This window comes from Chelmon rostratus, chromosome 4 (assembly GCF_017976325.1).
Source record: "Chelmon rostratus isolate fCheRos1 chromosome 4, fCheRos1.pri, whole genome shotgun sequence".
Lineage (NCBI taxonomy): Eukaryota > Metazoa > Chordata > Actinopteri > Chaetodontiformes > Chaetodontidae > Chelmon > Chelmon rostratus.
Window position 1 is genome coordinate 24,029,072 of NC_055661.1, and position 18,255 is coordinate 24,047,326.

The 18,255-nt window shown below is 42.8% G+C and overlaps 1 protein-coding gene across 3 annotated transcripts in view; it reads left to right on the forward strand.

Moving 5' to 3' along the window:
* Nucleotides 1-18,255, forward strand: part of suco (SUN domain containing ossification factor) — a 40,668-nt gene that overhangs the window by 18,988 nt on the left and 3,425 nt on the right. Inside the window, exons 3-23 of one of the 3 annotated variants that reach the window (XM_041934861.1) lie at nt 268-369; nt 749-1,080; nt 1,920-2,060; nt 2,420-2,603; nt 3,527-3,638; nt 4,203-4,330; nt 4,482-4,549; nt 4,675-4,782; nt 6,032-6,137; nt 8,077-8,097; nt 8,402-8,457; nt 9,406-9,497; nt 9,941-10,006; nt 10,805-10,888; nt 12,996-13,077; nt 13,227-14,597; nt 14,727-14,814; nt 14,922-15,026; nt 16,179-16,333; nt 16,650-16,741; nt 17,632-17,687. In XM_041934861.1, coding sequence (XP_041790795.1) covers nt 268-369; nt 749-1,080; nt 1,920-2,060; nt 2,420-2,603; nt 3,527-3,638; nt 4,203-4,330; nt 4,482-4,549; nt 4,675-4,782; nt 6,032-6,137; nt 8,077-8,097; nt 8,402-8,457; nt 9,406-9,497; nt 9,941-10,006; nt 10,805-10,888; nt 12,996-13,077; nt 13,227-14,597; nt 14,727-14,814; nt 14,922-15,026; nt 16,179-16,333; nt 16,650-16,741; nt 17,632-17,687 — 3,549 coding nt within the window. The remainder of the gene's footprint in view (nt 1-267; nt 370-748; nt 1,081-1,919; nt 2,061-2,419; nt 2,604-3,526; nt 3,639-4,202; nt 4,331-4,481; nt 4,550-4,674; nt 4,783-6,031; nt 6,138-8,076; nt 8,098-8,401; nt 8,458-9,405; nt 9,498-9,940; nt 10,007-10,804; nt 10,889-12,995; nt 13,078-13,226; nt 14,598-14,726; nt 14,815-14,921; nt 15,027-16,178; nt 16,334-16,649; nt 16,742-17,631; nt 17,688-18,255) is intronic. The other 2 variants (XM_041934862.1, XM_041934863.1) reach the window with 2 other exon arrangements.

An 18,255-nucleotide genomic window follows, 5' to 3' on the forward strand; every position in this document is an offset into this window, starting at 1 on the left:
GTCCATCAACAAAAGGCTTTTTTCACAACCTGAAATGCAAAGACCTTTCACATCTGACATTTTCACACAAAAAGGCATTTTTAAAACTAAACAAAATCCATCAATAACGTCTTTCAAAGAGATTGAATTGTCTTCCTGCGGTGGTGCGTCATTTTTGTCAATGAGATTTCATATGTTGTAACTGCTTGATCAATATTTTAAGCTGCTGTACAAGAATGTGGAGCGTGTGGTGATGTGGAGTTTTTTTTTTTATTTGTTTTTCCCTAGGTGTTGGAAGAATGGACAGCACACACATCATACGATATGGGACTAGAGACAGAGAGAGTAGCACTAGAGAAGCTGGCAACACACGATGTACACCAAGAAGAGGTAACGTCATACACTGTGTCTTGATAAAGAAAAAGAAAGCTGGATCATGAATCATATTTTTATATATTTAAACTTTCTTTAACCAGGATTCTGTAAGAGTTTTAGTCCCTAAATAGGACAACACACATAAAAATGGTAAATGAGGAAAGAAGTTGGTCTCCTGTTAGGTTCCACTTATGGCTTTTAAACCTATTTTTGGCTGGATTTGTTAGGAATTGTGCCTAAAACTCAGTTCAAATATGATAGTATGTTTGACTGAATACTCAAGAAAGGTTTATGAAACTATTAGAGTATTAGAGATGGTGCTGACTTTTTATTTTATTAGCTGCTGATGGATAATATTTTCTCTGTGAATGTTTTTTGTGTTTTCTCTCAACAGACTGTGAATCCTCAGGAAGCTGAGGTGAAGGAGACCAAGCCGGAACCAGAGTCTGATACTGTACCTGTCACTCCTGAGCCAGAACCCCACCCAGACCCCCAGGCTGATTTAGACCTACAGACTGACACCCAAGACCACGACCAGGAAGTCCCTGTGTCCACGCCAGAACCGGTTCCAGCACAGGGCCAAGCGTCCACAGATGCCCCAGCGCCAGCAGAGATCTTCAGTGACGCTCCTGCTGCACACCCCAGTCTGGACTCACATCCAGCCACATCCCCAGATGAAGCTGAAAACACACCTACCTCACTGAGTGCCGGCCAGACCCACACAGGGTAAGTTTAGATTCTCTTCCTCAATCCAGAGACCTGTTCTCTGGCATTAGAAGTTGGCTATAACCACAGAGAAGTCACATTGGTGAACTAAAAATATATAGAAAATGCATGTTCCTCTTATGATGGTTAAAGCCAACTTCAACCCAGTCCAGGTGTGACTGTTTCCCAATGCTGCCATTATCATGCCAGAGGTTTCACATTTTCTTTGATATTTTTGTTGGTTAACTTTTGTTCCCTTCAGTTGTTTTATTTCAATTATTTTGTTTTTTTGATTGAACCACTGTTACTGACTGATCACAAACTAAAAGAGAAGCTCAAAGGAGAGTTGGCCCGACATCCCGGATAGCTCAAAGTCACTTTTCATGGAATTAGCGGACAGCTTCATGAAATCACACGGAACGACTCATGTAGAGTGAAATTTTCTCAAATGGACTTTGTATGGAAAGTCATGGACTTTGTGGAAAATCACCTGTGTGGACAAGGAACTTTGACCAGGATCAGTCTGGATTTCCCCTGGACTGAACCTTCAAGAAGAATACGTCCATCCAGCGGCAACATTTGTGTTGAACAAAATCGTCTGTCAACATCAGAGCATTTAAGACACGCCCTTCAACCGTCCCACCAGCGAGCAACCTCTCCATTCCCTTCATCCATCCATTTCTTTCTCCACTCCCTCTTTCTCCTGCTTTTTCTCTCTCTCTCTGTTTCTACCTCTGCTCTGTGTCATTTATCTCCTCTTCCTCGTCCCCTTCCCTACCTCTCTTACACCCCATCCTCTTGTCTCTACCCTCCCCAGTGTGTGGAGGTGTGGTAAACGCCATGTCCTTTCTTTCCCTCAGTGCAGTGTGGGTTGCCAGTGCAGGAGATGAACTCCCAGTAGACAACTTTGTCTTTGCCGAGCACTCTGATTCACAGTGCGGGGTCATTCCCCCCGAACTGGCAACCTGTGAAAACTCTCCTTTTGGCAGCCCTCTCCTCAGGTGAGTTTCTAACCCCCAGAAGCCAATCAAAGCACAGAGACAGGTAATGAAGTAACAAGCTACACCTCTCTGCTGTGCGCAACCGTCGACCGCTGGCCTTGCTCTCCACTTTCTGCTGCTTTTTTATTTTGAATTTCCTTTTTTCCATCGTTTTGCCTGCTCACCACCGAGGACTGTCAGAGCTTTTGAATAAACTGATCATTTTTTATGCTTTGCATCGTATGTCCAACATTGCAGAGGACTTATTCGTATTCCCCGTCCTTCTTCTTCTTATCCTTATTCCTCCCGTCTCCATTACCTTCTCTTCCCTCCAATTCCTCCTCCCTCTCTACCTCCTTGCCCCCATGTCTGTGCTATAGTGTGGATGAGGCTGGCATAGAGGACCAGCGGTCAGACCAGAGCCCTAGCTCTGGTCCAGAAGCAGAGGTCCAGTCCTCTTCAGGCCATGTGGACCAGGAACAACAGCAGCAACCGGAGCTGGAGGATGGATTATCGGATTTGGACCTGGAGGGCAACACTTCCCAACACCACCAGGAACAGAAGGTAAGAAATGTGTGGTTCCCCAATATTTCTCACATGTATGTAAGATAAATTAAATGGAGAAACAAGGTGTCTAAGTGATTACAACATGCCAAATTCAAGAATTATCAGTGCAGCACTCAAAAGTATGAGCGGTTCTCATGAGTTCCAGTTCAATTTTTGAGCAGAGCGTGAGTCTTTTCAGTCGATATGGGCAGAGATATACAAGCTTTGAAGTAAAATTTGACTGTTCAACCCTAATCAGATATAAACATGGACAGGTGGTGAAAAATCACAACTGTGAGATCAAAGTATGATCAGTGTGCACAGCTGTTTGCAATGGACAGCTTTTGAATGTTTCAAGTGGCAGGAGCTGAGTCAGCTTACTTTCAGTTGCTTTTTCATGGTTGGACGATAATGAAAGACGAGTGTATCCGGGGGAATTTACGTACTTTCACGGGGATTGTGGGAGTTTTGTGTTTGTACATTATTCTGCTTTTTCACAGCCAAGGCCTGGTGACTAATCTGTAAGTGGCTGGTAATGACTCCTGTCGGAACTGTTCGGGTGTTTACATAAGAGGCCGTCTGAGTCGGTGGATTTTTAGGATCAGACTCTCGTGAGGTCCAAAAGGGTGCTTATATAATCCATCAAAATATTATTCACAGCTCAGTGCATCTCAATGCTTTAGTGGCCAGGGGCTAACTGACTGCCATGAGCTGTGGATGGGAGTCATTTGATTGTTCTAACACATACTATGCCTTTGTGTTAGTGGCTGGTCAGAGCATGCAATTCATGTAATGCATCGCAAATACCAGGATACAAATAATCTCATCATATTCATATATGCTATGTTCTTGCATATCAAGATATAAGCATATAAGGAGATTTGGTGAGGGATGTCTGTCACTGTGAGCCTGTGTGTGATATATCTGTGTGTGTGTTTCAGGCAGGGGATGCCAGTACTGCCAGGGAGACAGATCCCTCAGTGCCCAGCAAAGAAGACATCCCCACCTTCGACGAGTGGAAGAAACAAGTCATGGAGGTGGAGAAAGAGAAAAGTAAGTGCATACATTATTAAAGCACACATTCAGAGGTTTGTGCACAAATGGAAAGAGAGATGCTACATCAACAACTGTGTGCAGTGTCCCGTAACTTAGTTTGGATCCAGAGTCTCTCTCTCTCTCTTCGTGGCTTTTGGTCTCACAAAGCTGCACAGCTCCAAGATGGCCTAATGATGTTAATCTCAGTTTCTGACACAGGCCCAGGCTCAATTTGCAGCATCGCTTCTACAGACAAAAGAGGCCTTTAGATGTCAGTTTTAATCTGCATCTAATTGTGCAGCGTCTTTGTCCTTCTTGGCACTAGTTTTTTGTGCATTGTCTACCTCCTCTACCTCTACCCCCTTTTCTCTTTTGCTTCCTTCCTTGTGTTCTATTCCCGTCTATCTCTCTCCCCATGTCCCTCTCTGTTCTCTCTTTCTCCCTGTGCACGTCATGTGCAGTGGTCAGCAGAGCGTGTGTCTATGTGTGTTGCGTAACCCCTCTACTCGTTCCTCCCAGGCAACGCTCTTTTTTTTTCCAGTGTCTGTAATTGGTCGAATGTAACACTCCGTCTCTGTCCAGGTCAGTCTCTCTATACCTCAACCAGTGGCAGCCCCCATCCAGTGAAGAAGGTCCAGAAAAACTTCAAGAATAACTATGCCTCTGTGGAGTGTGGTGCCAAGATACTCTCTGCCAACAATGAGGCCAAGGTTAGACACACATCGCTCCTGTCCCCTGTTGCCTACACACAAACACTTCGCAGTCACACAGCTGAGGATACAGCTGTCATACTGTTCTGTTGTATCAGCAAATGGATGAAACCTGCTCCAAAATCTCTACATTCTTCTGTTTCTTCTTCAGAGCACTTCAGCTATTCTCATGGAGAATATGGACCTTTACATGCTAAATCCTTGCAGCAACAAAATCTGGTGGGTGCACGGACAAACACTACTGCTACACACACAGTTCTGCCTGTAACACAGCCTGATTGCAGATATACAAGTTTCATATGTGTTTGTCTGTTAATAAACATTCTTTGTTTACCTCTCTCCAGGTTTGTGATAGAGCTCTGTGAGCCTATTCAAGTCAAGCAGCTGGACATCGCTAACTTTGAGCTCTTTTCATCAACACCTAAAGACTTTTTAGTTTCCATCAGTGACAGGTATACTCACTTTGTTTCTTGTATGTTCAATCTGGCTGTGTATTTTTATTTTTATTTTTTTTATTTAGGACAGTGTACATTGATGGACATTGCTGTAAATGTGCCAGTTTATAGCTGATTAGCTAATTTTCAACTGTAGTCCTTGGCTAGAATGTTAATTGCCTAATATAAAAACATGGAAGTACACATTAAAAACATGGAAGTACACATAACATATAAATACAATTACAAAATACACATTTCAAAATTACATTGTCAAGCACACAATTGAGTACAGTCCAACTTAACGAGATCCAGTTGTCTCAGTCTACTTAATGGACACACTTCTGGTCATCCTTTAACCAGTCTTTGAGCTTTCCTTTAAAAGAGGAATATGTAAGACATTCCCTTATTGTGGAGGGAAGACTGCTCCAGATGTCCCCCCCAAGACAGACACCACATTTCTACCAAATGTAGTGCATCTGGAAGGGATCTCAACGTCTCCTCTGTCGCAGGCCCTGGTGTTCATACCCCTGACAGTCCTGTTTTTTATAAATTCGGCCAACATCAAAATTGATTGGCGTGTTCTCACAGGCGTGAGGTTGATTTGTGACAAACTAAAAGCACTGCATTGTGCTATGCTGCAGCATCTGCAGGCTTCCAGTCCAGTTCTTTTGTTGTCGGTCACAGTGGTATGTCGTCTGCAATCAACAATTAACAATTGAGAGAACAGGCAGGAAGGATTATTGCGTGTATTGGCCTGGTTTATTAAACACCAGTAGAAGAAAGCAGCTGGTCAGTACCTGTGAGTGAAATCTTTTTCAGGACAGGAAGAAGTTGTGGTGATCAAGTTTAGCATGTACAGAAACCTGCAATTATCATATTTCTTCGCTTTAAGCATGGCTAATGTAAAGTCATAATGTCTGTAGGCAATTTTAAAATGCATCATGTGCAGCCTTTGAAATTGCAGCAGCGCCATATAAAAAAATACATACCCAGAGGAGGACTGGTTAAAATCATCCCCTTCCTCCTATATTATCAGCTCTAACTTTAGTGCAGCCTGAGCTTGTGTTGTCTTGTCTGGATTTATTTCCAGCGTCATCTCGCACCACAACTCATAAATTCACCCTCTGGCATGGAAGGACAGACCTCCAGTCACATGGAGTACATTGGCATTTGCACCAGCCTTTGAGAACATGCCAAATTTAATTTGAAGCACAATGTAGCCCTCACGCACAGGCATCTTACCTTTCCCATGTTCTCTCTGCAGATATCCTACCAACAAGTGGGTAAAGCTGGGTACTTTCCATGCCCGAGATGAGCGCATAGTCCAGAGCTTCCCACTGGATGAGCAGCTTTATGCTAAATATGTGAAGGTACAGCTTTTTTCTTCCTCCTGAGCTAATCACACACTTATGTTTCAAGGAGAAGAACAATAAACAATTAATTTGTTTATTATCAGAACTTACAGTTCCTAGTCAATGAATATACACAGATGCATTCATACACATGGGTTAAAGCTGTGTTTCAAGCTCAGGGGACTCACTTATGACTTCATGGTAAGTTAGTCATGCTGTTAGCACTGCCTTTAACCCCTCCCTGATGCAGAAGTATGACTTGGTGTGAATGAATGTGAGATTTCATGACAGAACTCCCTTTGTAAGAACTAAAGGGCAGATACGCATTACTGTCAGCTTGATTATATTTGAGTACTGGGTGTCACAACTAACTGGCCAAGTTGGTCCAACTCTGTTGCAATCTGGGCCAAACACTGCTGACAGTCAGGAAATTAAATCATCATTAAATCAGTGTTTAATTGTTTGCATCCTGCTCAAGTTTCTTAAAGTTGTTCCTACTAAGATTACTTTAAACTTCAGACTTTTAAACACTGATTTGTGCCACTGAAAGCAGGACCTTTTGTGTGTAAGCAGGGGAAATTTTATTTGCGAATCCAATTCATTCAGGCGTCGGTGTCAGCTGATACAAACTCCTACCTGCAACTCTGGCTGCAGAGTTTACACTCACTGCTTTCTGCATCTCTACATCCACAGTTTCACCCAAATTAGTCTCCTCTTGGCTTAAATTGAAGCATAAATAAACAAGGAAAAGTGTCCTTTGCTAATCATCTATTTTTCTTCTGGTTCAGTCACACACATAGCCTCCTTGACGCTGAGTGTATTGTTCGCTGTATTTATTCAGTCATTCAAAGTGTGCTCCATCCTGACTGACTGATGACCGAGCATCTTTTAGTGAAAATTAATTACATGTAGGGTGTCTGGTCTTTCTAAGCTTCAATTAGTGCTGAATCTATCCAGTTTTCACACAAAACAGAAATGTTACTGGTCACAGGACAACACTAGGCTACACCGATTTGAACAAGTGTTAATTTAATAAACGATAAGTATGCTTTTCTGAACTGTCTGTCACTCTTCTACCCTCAGTGTTACTCACTAAATATTCATTGTGCAGACTTTTTGCTCAGATGATTATTCTTTTTATGTGGCGAGTGTGGGTGTTGTGAGTGGGTCCTTCTGAGATTTGTGTGCTCTGTTATAAAATGATTGTGTTTTTGTTACATAAACGGATTTTTTGTCTCGAGAGTTTGAGGATTGCCTGCTTCCGGTACCACTCTTATCTAAGTAGCTGAAAACTGTTACGTCTTGTTCTGATGTCTTACATCCATCCTGAGCGTGTCTGCCTCTCTCTGTCCCTCTGTCTTGCGTATGCATCTTTCTAACTGTTTGTTAGAAACCTCTTTCTGCAACCCAGACTCCAAAAAAAGTTGGGACGCTGTGTAAAAACATGGATGAAACAGACTGTGATCATTTGATAATACTTTTTGACTTATAATCGATTGAAAACAGTACAAAGACAGTATGTGTAATGTTCAACTTCTCTAATTTTATAACTTTATAATGAACTCGCCACCAGCAACACATTTCAAAGTTGGGACAGGAGCAACAAAAGACTGGAAAAGTTCACTTTGTGAACACATGATTGTGTAAAGGATATCACAACATGGGCTCGGGAACCACCATCAGTGAACAGAGTTCATTTGCAAATGATCTCATTCTGTTTTTATTTGCGTTTTATACGGTTTGCCAACTTTTTTGCTGTCAGGGTTGTAGTATTTTGTCTGTGGCCTGTTACAGAATAACGATTCAGCATATACCAGCAGTGTGTTTGTCTTATGAAAGAGCCAGACTGTATGCAAATGCCTGACTCGCTTGTAGCTTGAATCAGTCCTTACTCATTTCTTTCTCTTGTTTTCTTTCTCTCTCCTCCTGTCCTCCTCCTGTCTTCCTCTCGCATCAGATGTTCATCAAGTACATAAAGGTTAGCCCTCTTCTCTCTCTGTCGGAGGTTACGATTAGCCGTTAATGCACTCCTGTAATGTTGTCATACACTTTAGTGGGTGAGCTTTGGCAGAGCAACATGTTTAATGCATGTGAAAGATATTGAACAAGTAGAACATGCACACAAACCGTATTGTCAACGCTTGGCAATTCTAGTGTTTATTTTCAGGTGTGTGGTGGTATTGTGGGTTTATGGAGTGGGCGCACATACATTATTGGCGTTGGCATTGTTGTGAAGGTGTAGATGATATTTCAGTGCAACAGTTTGTCCACTTTCCCCGCAGGTTGAACTCCTCTCCCACTTTGGATCAGAACACTTCTGCCCGCTCAGTCTCATCAGGTAAGATAATAAATACTGTAGCTCGCCTCAGTTCATTTTCTATTCAAAGGCTTCTCTTTTTGTATTTTTAAGTCATCATTAAATAATTCAAAGTTGAAGAATTTATACACAAGGTTACTGCCCTTTCTTCTTATATATAAATAGAAACAGGAAATTGTGTGCGCCTGTTCTTAAAATTATACACAGCTTTGTTCAAGATTTCAACAAGTAATACAACTTTTATTTTACACAGGTGAAAAATGTACAATTCTTAATGTTTTTTTATTATTATTGTCCTGAAGAAAGACTCCAGTGTCTCACTTCACACTATGTTCTGTCATAAATCCTTGAATTCTGCTGTATTTCAAGTCTTGTTTTTTTGCCATATGCACTTATTAAATACAGAATGTGGTCACTGCAATTGCTGCACAAAAATTTACACCAAAGTTCAAGCATTTTCTTGTACACAGACATTTTCTCTTCAGCTCATTTTCCACCACACAAAGGACTTAGACCCCACCTACAAATGAGCTGTTAAATTAACTGAATAAAGTAACAAGACAGAAATGTTACTTCATACTGTACTGTGTTTATGATTGTAGGGAAACACACTTCACCTGGGTTTATCGTGCTGTATGATTAATATAGAACAAGTGTACACACAAAAAGCTCTGCGTGTGTGTCCACATGTGTGTCCCAGGGTTTTCAGGGACTAGTTTGGAATGAATCGCTGTTGGGGTTTTAAGGTGCATTAAAGAAGGTCAAAGTACTTGAGATTCTCTTTTTTTATTAATTTTTTCTTAAAATCTGATCTGAGCAGCATGTCTTAAAGAGCATCTATTCTCCAGAAACATTTTGCCACCTCTTCTGTGTTGTAATAACAGCCCATGTTTTTTTCTGCAGTTACCTAAGGTTTGTTTGTGTAACACAATATGTGTTTGTGTGTGTGTGTCTGTGTGTTTTGTCTAGGGTGTTTGGTACCAGCATGGTGGAGGAGTATGAGGAGATAGCAGATTCCCAGTACCCTTCAGAAAGACTGGAGTATTTGGATGAAGACTATGGTAAGCTGGTGATCTCTTGTGTCTTTTAAAGGGAATTGTCCAGCTACTTTTGCAGCATTGGTTGAACCATTTTTACGTAACTTAACTAACAGAAGACAATAAATGCAGGTATTAACATGAACGTTATTTTAAACTGCCTCACCTGACAGCACAATACATACGCTGCAAATTAAGACAGCAAAGGACCGTGAGAAGAGGGTCAAATAACATTCTTGCTCTTCAACTTAGTCACCAAATGTCACCAAAGTTAACTATTAATACCAGCCGGCCTTTTGCACCTCATTTATCCTTACTGACTCCTCAATTCAGGCAGAATTTTGTATATGTTGTTGTAAAAAATCTAATTTATTAAGTGTTGAATGTGATTGAATTTTATTTTGTGGATTTTTAAGTCTAGGTATGTATTTTGTTAGATATAACCTGCAGTATGTCCTTCTCTTCAGACTATCCGCCTGGCTACCAACCGTCAGAGGTCAAGGCCTCTAAAAACCTGCTTGGCTCTGCAACCAGTATGTACACACAGACGCACACATGCATATACAGTGCATTAACAAGAATAAATGACAATATAATAATAATAATAATATACAGCAATACAGTTGATATCAACGGAAGATTAGATCCATTTTGTGTTTTGTGTTTGCTTTATTGTCCTTAGATAGCAGAATAAATTTAGACAGTAACTCAATAACGCATTAATAAGTATTTAGAGTTAAAAGCAGGTATATTTTTCAAGTCTTTTACTATGATCCGGTCTGGTGTTAGATATGGACTTCCCTGTGAGGCAGAAATATTTCCTCAGTATCTTACTCTGCTTCATATGGTATCACACACACATATGGATGTATGCTGAGGTTTGGGTTGCAGAGAAGTTGCTGCTTGCGCTAGTCTTTATAAAATACACACACATGTGCAAACACACTGGTGCCCTTCTGTCTCCTGACTTAGCAAAGGGAGGACCGGTGCACACACAAACACTGTACACACAAATCTTCAGGGCTCAGAGCATCAAAGCATGAAAAACAGCAGAGGAATATAATATATCTTTTAGAAGGGCAGACTCGGAGGGGAACTGGACAAGAATGAATGAGAGCTGAAGGAAAGTGTGCAGGAAAAACTGCAAAAGAAAGCTGGAGTAGGGGAAATAGTGTAGAAGCAGTTCAGAATAGCGGTGTCAGAAAGAAACGTAGGAGAAAAAGGAACAACAAATGCCAGAGCCTGTGGTTTTATTGATCCGTGTTTAGCCACAAGCTGCTGCCTGTAAACTTATCAGGAATGTCATGCCTGTGTGTGTTCTTTTCCTTTAGATGCCATCCTAAACATGGTAAACAACATCGCTGCTAACGTGCTGGGAGGCAAGCCAGAGCTGGAGGGTGGAACAGAAACAGGAGGTACTCATGCCTCATGCACGTAATACTTCCATTTTTCCATCTGGCTCCACCTTTCATATCCACAACTCTCTCTTGTAAACGCCCACTTTTCGGATTTTCCACCTAAATCCCGTCCTGTCATTCTAATGTGGGAAGACAAAAATCTGACATAAATAACACCGCTGTGGTCTGCGTCTCTGGAGCTGTTTGTGGGATGCTGCATTTCACTCCATGTCATGCACCATTTTGACTTACTTGCATAGTACTGATTAAAAGATATGAGCTTTACTTAGTTGGTGCAGAAATGGTGCAGAAATGCTTCATATCAAATTATTCCTTTTCTTTTTTCCTTTGAAAGCCAGAATATATAGATTCCTGAACTGTACTCTGCAGGAGAAATTGCCCGATGCTGAGTTAACTCAACAATGTATTTTGAAGGTGTCTTATGGCTGAAGTAAAAGTACTGTAAGACTGCTGTTCTGCAAGCCTGCTTGATACACAATAACAGGCATACTTCAGGTTTAAGAGGTCAACCGGTGCATTTGCTTTCATTGTCTTGAAGCAGCCACACCTTATGTATGACTGGTTTATCCATTTAATACTGTCCATCATTTCCAGATCAGTGCTCAAGAAACAAACTTGCAAAGATTGTTTAGCTTAAGTTACCCATCCTGTTTTGTTGTCACTACATGCTTGTCCTTTTCATTTGTTACGACTACATAAATACTTTTCTTGAGACTATTGCACAATGGTAGTTAATGGAAACACAGTTATTCACATTTTCTTCCACAGACTTAATAGCATAAGCTTAAAATAACGTAAAAATTACTCCACATTTCTGTAGAAAACCACTGTACAGTCCTGATCTCTGCTTATCTTGCACTGCTCGGCTGCCCTGTTTCTCCCTCTCTCTGTCTCTAACTGCCAGCCTGCCTGTCCTCCCACATATTGTTTGTATTAACTGCTTCTGAATCTAGGTCACTTTATTTCCTGCGAATGTGCGAGCGTATGCATAGCTTTCAATGCTTATGTGTATATATGCTGACTGAGCCAGATGTTTATGCGGCTTTTGGCAGGAGGTCTCCAGCAGCATTTCAGAAGAACTTTGGCTATCTGTGTTTTACTTCTTGGCAGAGGAGCATAGATGAATTAAGACTGAGGGGGGGCCTATGACGCCAAGGCTGTTCCTCACCCTGTTTACCCCACAGAGAGTTGATTCAGTATCACTCTATTTCTCTGCTTTCCTTCATGGCTTCTAGTTAAAGGAAAAACTGTCTAACACACAGGTTTCGCCTAGTGTTTATATTTTGTTCATGCTCCTTCACAATTTCTTTGCGTTTCTTGCGGATTTGCGTTTCTCTCCTTTAACCAAAACGAGATTTATTGTTGTTGGAGAAAAACTAAAAAGTGTCTCTTTCACTGCTCGTTAAAGTTACAGTGCTGATTTTCATTTACACTGGCAGTAAGCAGGGAGGAGAGGGTGTGGGAGAGAGTTCGAACTGGACTAGACTGGTTTACAGTATTTCTGACTTTCCCAAACATGGGCTTGCAGCCACACTGTGCTGCAAAAAGGGTCTCTGTTCTGAACTCCTGCAGCCACATAAGCTCTGTTTCTGTCAACATACTTTTTTTTTTCGCACATTTTGAAGAATCACTCTAAGAAAGTTAAAAAAAACTTTAAAAAACTTCCCCAATTTCTCCAAAAAAAAGTTTTTGCGCTCACTTGAGGTGGTATATGCCTTTTTTAATGAAGACTTAATGCGCTAAATGGGACATGGAAACACCTTTTCCTTGTTCTGATGTAGTGAACATGACATGACACTCAGATGAGTGATCAGCTGTTTCAGCTCTGAGAGAAGAGGTAGTTGTAGAAGAAGATTAGTTTCTTCTGATTAAAACGTCTCCTCATGGCTCGACACACATGCGACGTAGCCTTGCTCCCACTGATACATGAAACACACAGAAATGTCACATTTCTGTTTTCTGCATTTTCACAACCCAGCTATAGCAATCCAGCTATGGCACTGGTGAGAAATTTGCCACTGCCAAGCTATATGGTTCTGTGCAGTCTTAAACAGTAAGCAAGTCCTGTTCTGAGGTTGTTAATTGTTATTTGTCCAAATAACAGGTAATACAACAGCAGAGGTGGATGAAAATGAGAGCACAGAAGTTACACCAAAACCAGCTGAAGCACCTCACGAGTCAGCAGTGTAAGTGATAAATCATTAGGAATGTTAAGTGATTCATATCTTTCTATCTATAAGGTTGAATTAAGTTGGAATACAACTACATTTGATGTCGTTTCACATCACTTGTCTTCTATAAAAAACTAACTTTTATATCCGTGTCTTTTCTCCAGACTGGAGCATGCAGAGCCAGAACACCCTGCAACCCAGGAGGACTTAAGTGTCCCCAGTGATCCTTCCACACCTTCCTCCTCATCCGCCGACTCCCATGAGGACAGACGGATTGTCACTCTGGTAGAGGAGGAGGAGGAAGAAGAGCCCAGACAGTCGACTGTCACCCTGATGGAGGAGGAGGGAGAGGAAGAAGAAGAGAAGAGAGAGGAGGAGACGAGGAGGGAGGCAGACAGAAACCAGTGGGAGAGCCAGACTTACTGCCCTTTCTCCTCCTTCTCTTCCCTGTCTCTGTCCTGCATGGCCACGCTGCCGGAGCTGCTCCATCGCTGGTGCTCTGCCAGACTGGCCAAAGAGAGACTCCGCAGCCTTAGGCGGAGGCAGCTGAGCATTCAAACACAGACGAACCCTGATACAAACACTCCTTCCCTCACACACACGCCTCCCCTGATGCTCGCCCCTGTTCCCACACCGCTCAAAGAAACCCTCCCCCTCTCAGAAAAAGTTCCAGAGCCCGAGATGCCCGTTAAGACCCAAACTGAGGGCAAAATCGCAGGTGAGGTACCCGCCACACGTCCCGACACCCACACCCCTGAATCAAACGCTCCAGAGCTCAACATCCTTCTAGAGCCCAGTAGAACCGCCACCATCCCCCCTCACAGTTACTCAGGCATACACAGCTCCCTGGCCTGGCCTACCCCCACTCACGAGGAGAGGCTCCTTCCTCCCATTAAAGACGCAGCCCTGGACCCCATCCCCACTCCACCCCTCCAAGCCGTCTCTATCCCAGAGACGCAACAGGCCAGTAGTGGCACCCCCACCCTTGCTGTCAACTCTCTCCTGCAGCTTGTAGCCTCTGAGACAGCTCCTCCTGGCGTTGTGGTTTCCCCTGTCAAGGAGCAGCCTGTCCAGCCTCTTCCTACTGCGTTGAGGCCCGAAGACCTTATCCCCCCTCCCACAGAACTGCCAACAGCTCTCCCACCAACTGACACTGACACAATAAAGTCAGGGGCAGACAGCGGGGAATCACAGAGACAGAGTGTCTCCTCTTCTCAGACTCATGGGGAACAGGGGGACTCTCTCAGTCAGACAGGAGAGCCCCATCGGGTAGAAGACACAGTGGACGAGGACCTGTTAAGCTCCAACGGGAACGGGAACGTCCACCGGTCAGCCACAGACTTCTATGCAGAGCTGCAGAACGGTGGAGATTATAACGGTGGAGCAGTGAACGGGAACGGCGTGTTATTAAACGGGGGAGCGGTGCACGGCTCCAGCCAGAAGGAGAGTGTGTTCATGAGGCTGAACAACAGGATCAAAGCCCTGGAGATGAACATGAGTCTGTCCAGCAGATACCTGGAGGAGCTCAGCCAGAGGTAAACCACTGAATTATATAGAAATAAGTACAAAGCACTTCTTTCAAGTTTGTTTTTTGGTGACTTATTCGATTGATACGACCAGGGGTTCCTTTTATAGGTTGTAATTTTTGCATTCGTGTTCTTCAGATACCGCAAACAGATGGAAGAGATGCAGCGAGCGTTCAACAAGACCATCATCAAACTGCAGAACACCTCCCGCATTGCTGAGGAGCAGGTCAGTTTACATGAGGACACTCAGAGCAAGACAAGTTGAAGCAAAACAGTTACGCACGATTGTCTGATAGCACTGACTGACAAATGACAAACTGTTGTGCATTTCAGGACCAGAAGCAAACAGATTCCATCCAGGTCCTGCAGAGCCAGCTGGAGAACGTCACTAAACTGATGCTCAATCTCACCGTGACTGTCAGCCAGCTGCAGAAAGAGGTAACATACCTCTATCGTTGATTGCTATTGTATGGCCTACTGCTCATAAAGCGATTACGTGTTCACGCTGTTATTCTTCAACCAGTTCAGAAATAATGTCTGTTTATCGTATTAGTTTTGAGCGCTGAATAGCAGTGTAATAATGCAACCAAGATAATAATTTGTACAGAGTGTTCAGTTTAGAGATTTTATTTCTCTGAGGATAATAACAATCTGCATACAGGGTGTTCCAGGTGGATCGTGTGGCTTTATTAACACCACAGTGGTTGTCTGCAGCACAGCACTATTCATCAAGCAGACTCTCCCTTTTCTCTACTGAACACCCCGTGCCTAACACAAACCACTGTTAGAGTTAGAAACGTGTTAAGTTTCCAGCTTGCTATGCACATTGATCTCAGCAACGAGGTGTTTGAAGTCGTACTGAAATTTAACAGACCATGTGGAAACGAGGCTGCGCAGCACATTTGTGAAGGGACATACTGAAGAGGTGACGGCTGAAAGAACATGGACAAATTGTACTAATTATGGCAAATACCGTATGTGACTCATTTTTGAATAATTGAAGCCTCGCCAGCAAACTGTTCACTGGGACATGAGACAAAAAGCAGCTGGTGATACAACATACATACATTTGGCGACCATGCAAACACGCTGATGAAGAGTCCCAAATATTTCTGTTGGCGCTGAACTTTCCATGATCAGTGACCGACTTTCCGACTGACCTTCATTGAGCGCATTCAGCTCCAGTGCAGCTGTTTGACAAGAGGACTTTTTTGTTTCCATAAGGATTGAATAACATCAGATATGCATGGGATTATGAAAGATAAACACGCATGAATGTAGTTGGCAGACACAGCTGGGAAGGAATTCACTAAATTATAGGAAATGTACCACATTATCTAAAAAAACAGGAGAATATGCTTTTTGTTTCGGACCCTTTGCAGACACTCTTTGGAGCAAAGCAGGTTTTCAGTAGTAGAATGACTCATTTGTTATTTGTATTGTCCATAATCAATGTCAGATACTGTCCAAGCTTTCTCAGTTAAGGACACAGTATAAAAAACACAACCTGTGGGGACAGACATTAGTGTACAAGATTGTGTTGGTTAAAATGGGATTCATTTTCAGACTTGTTGCACGTTTTCTCTGCAGGTATCCGACCGTCAGAGCTACCTGGTGGTCTCTCTGGTTCTGTGTCTGGCTCTGGGCCTCCTGCTGTGTCTGCAGTGTTGCCGCAGCTCCTCTCCCAGTCCCAACACCAACGCTGCTGCTCTTCCAAAGAGCAACCACTACCCCAGCCCCAAGAGGTCAGTCACACACACACACATTCCTGCCATGCATGAATAGAACATTTTGCCTCTGAAGGCTTTGTGTTTTTAATTTGCTGAGTTATTTATAAGATCATTGTTCTACCATTCTCCGGTCTGTCATTATGATCCCCTACACCCTCTTTTATGATGCTGCTGCTGCTTTTGAGCAGAGCATATTGGATCACTTCCTTGCCTCACTTGTCATCTGTTTGCTTTAATGCTGTCAGTCCTGTCCTGCAACTAACGGCAGGAGGCTTGAGCACCGACAATAAAAACAAAACTTAACAAATGTCAATGTCATTTTTCTTGCCAGATGCTTTTCCTCCTATGATGATATGAGCCTAAAGCGCAGGGTGACCTGTCCGCTTGTTCGCTCCAAGTCGTTCCACTTGTCCTCTACAGAAGGTAAGAGCCCACTCTCCTGAACACATACATGTACACACACTATACACAAGTCTCTCCTCTGTTTTTCTGTCTCTTGCGTTTCTCCCCCTGCCTTTGTCATTGAAACATACGCTACATTATCGCTACTGTAGACCCTTTCAGGCTAGTTGCGTCAGACTGCTGCAGGCTCTTTCCACATAACTGTCCAGTACTATCCTTTCTTCATTCGTTCTATCTTTCCAACTCTCATTCCGTCTATATCTCCACCGTTTCCTCTCACACCATGCTTAGTGGCTGATATCCCTGGTGTTGCCAGTGCCTTGAGCAACACAAGCCCACAGGAAGAGGCTGGTGCAAGTAATACAAGAATGAAGTCTTTGACTCATGAAACCTAAAACTCCCCCTGCTGTTCATTATCCCTCAACTATCTCTGTGTGTGTGTGTGTGTGTGTGTGTGTGTGTGTGTGTGTGTGTGTGTGTGTGTGTGTGTGTGTGTGTGTGTGTGTGTGTGTGTGTGTGTGTGTGTGTGTGTGTGTGTGTGTGTGTGCGCGTGAGAGAGAGAGTTTTGCCCTTGAGGCTGAGAGGCTGTCATTGCCAGCTTGCGTCCACATGCAGGCTTAAGGAGTATAATTATAGAGCATGATGCTTCGCTGGCTCATGGTAGACATTTGCAAGTAGTAATCAATAATAAAATAACATGCTTTTGGTGTGATTTTTGCATTTTAGTTTTTTAGTTTTAGTCAAATTACTTGTGTTATCTTCTCTACAGACAGTAAGCCATGGTCATAATATGGATTTTTGCCATTGTATCTTTCAATGAAACTACTTGCAAGGTCACTTCATGCTTGTTACATGTATGTATTCCTGTTTCCCATTCCATCATTAACCTGGCCCCTCTCTCCCCTCCCCAGTAGGTCCAGATGACTTGTACATTGTAGAACCTCTAAGGTTTTCTCCAGAGAAAAAGGTACAGTGTCTGTTCCAACTGCTGCTGTTGGCTGTGACGGCCGCCGTACTTTCAGTGCTGTGTGTTTTCTAGTGTCAGTCAGTCTGTTCAGTGAGTGTTTTAGAGCAGGGCATGATTTCTTCATCAGTCACTGATTTCTGCTCTCAGTGGAAGTAGCCAAGCTAATGGGAGCAGCTGAAGAGTGTTAAGATTCAGCCCAACCTGTTAACCACTTCTCTGCCGAGACTGCGTCGACGGCATGTTTTCTGACTTTGAAAAAGCTGTCACACACCGCTCCATCAGTACACCATGTTCTTGTGCATAAACACTTGGTGAGGTGAATAAAGCATGGTGTACTTTGTGTACACAGCACAGCTTTGAGAGCAGTTATGAATACTTTGTTTAGAAGTACTTTTGATGATATTTGGATTTCTTCCAAATCCAACATTCCATCATTCCCCATTAAACTTTCCAACCCTTCTTTGATCCATTTGTGTGACTTCAGTGACCAGCACAAAAGTGGTTAATATGGCTTTATATTATTACGTGTAACTTGGCGTTCTCAATTTTTTTTTTCATCATCCGCTCC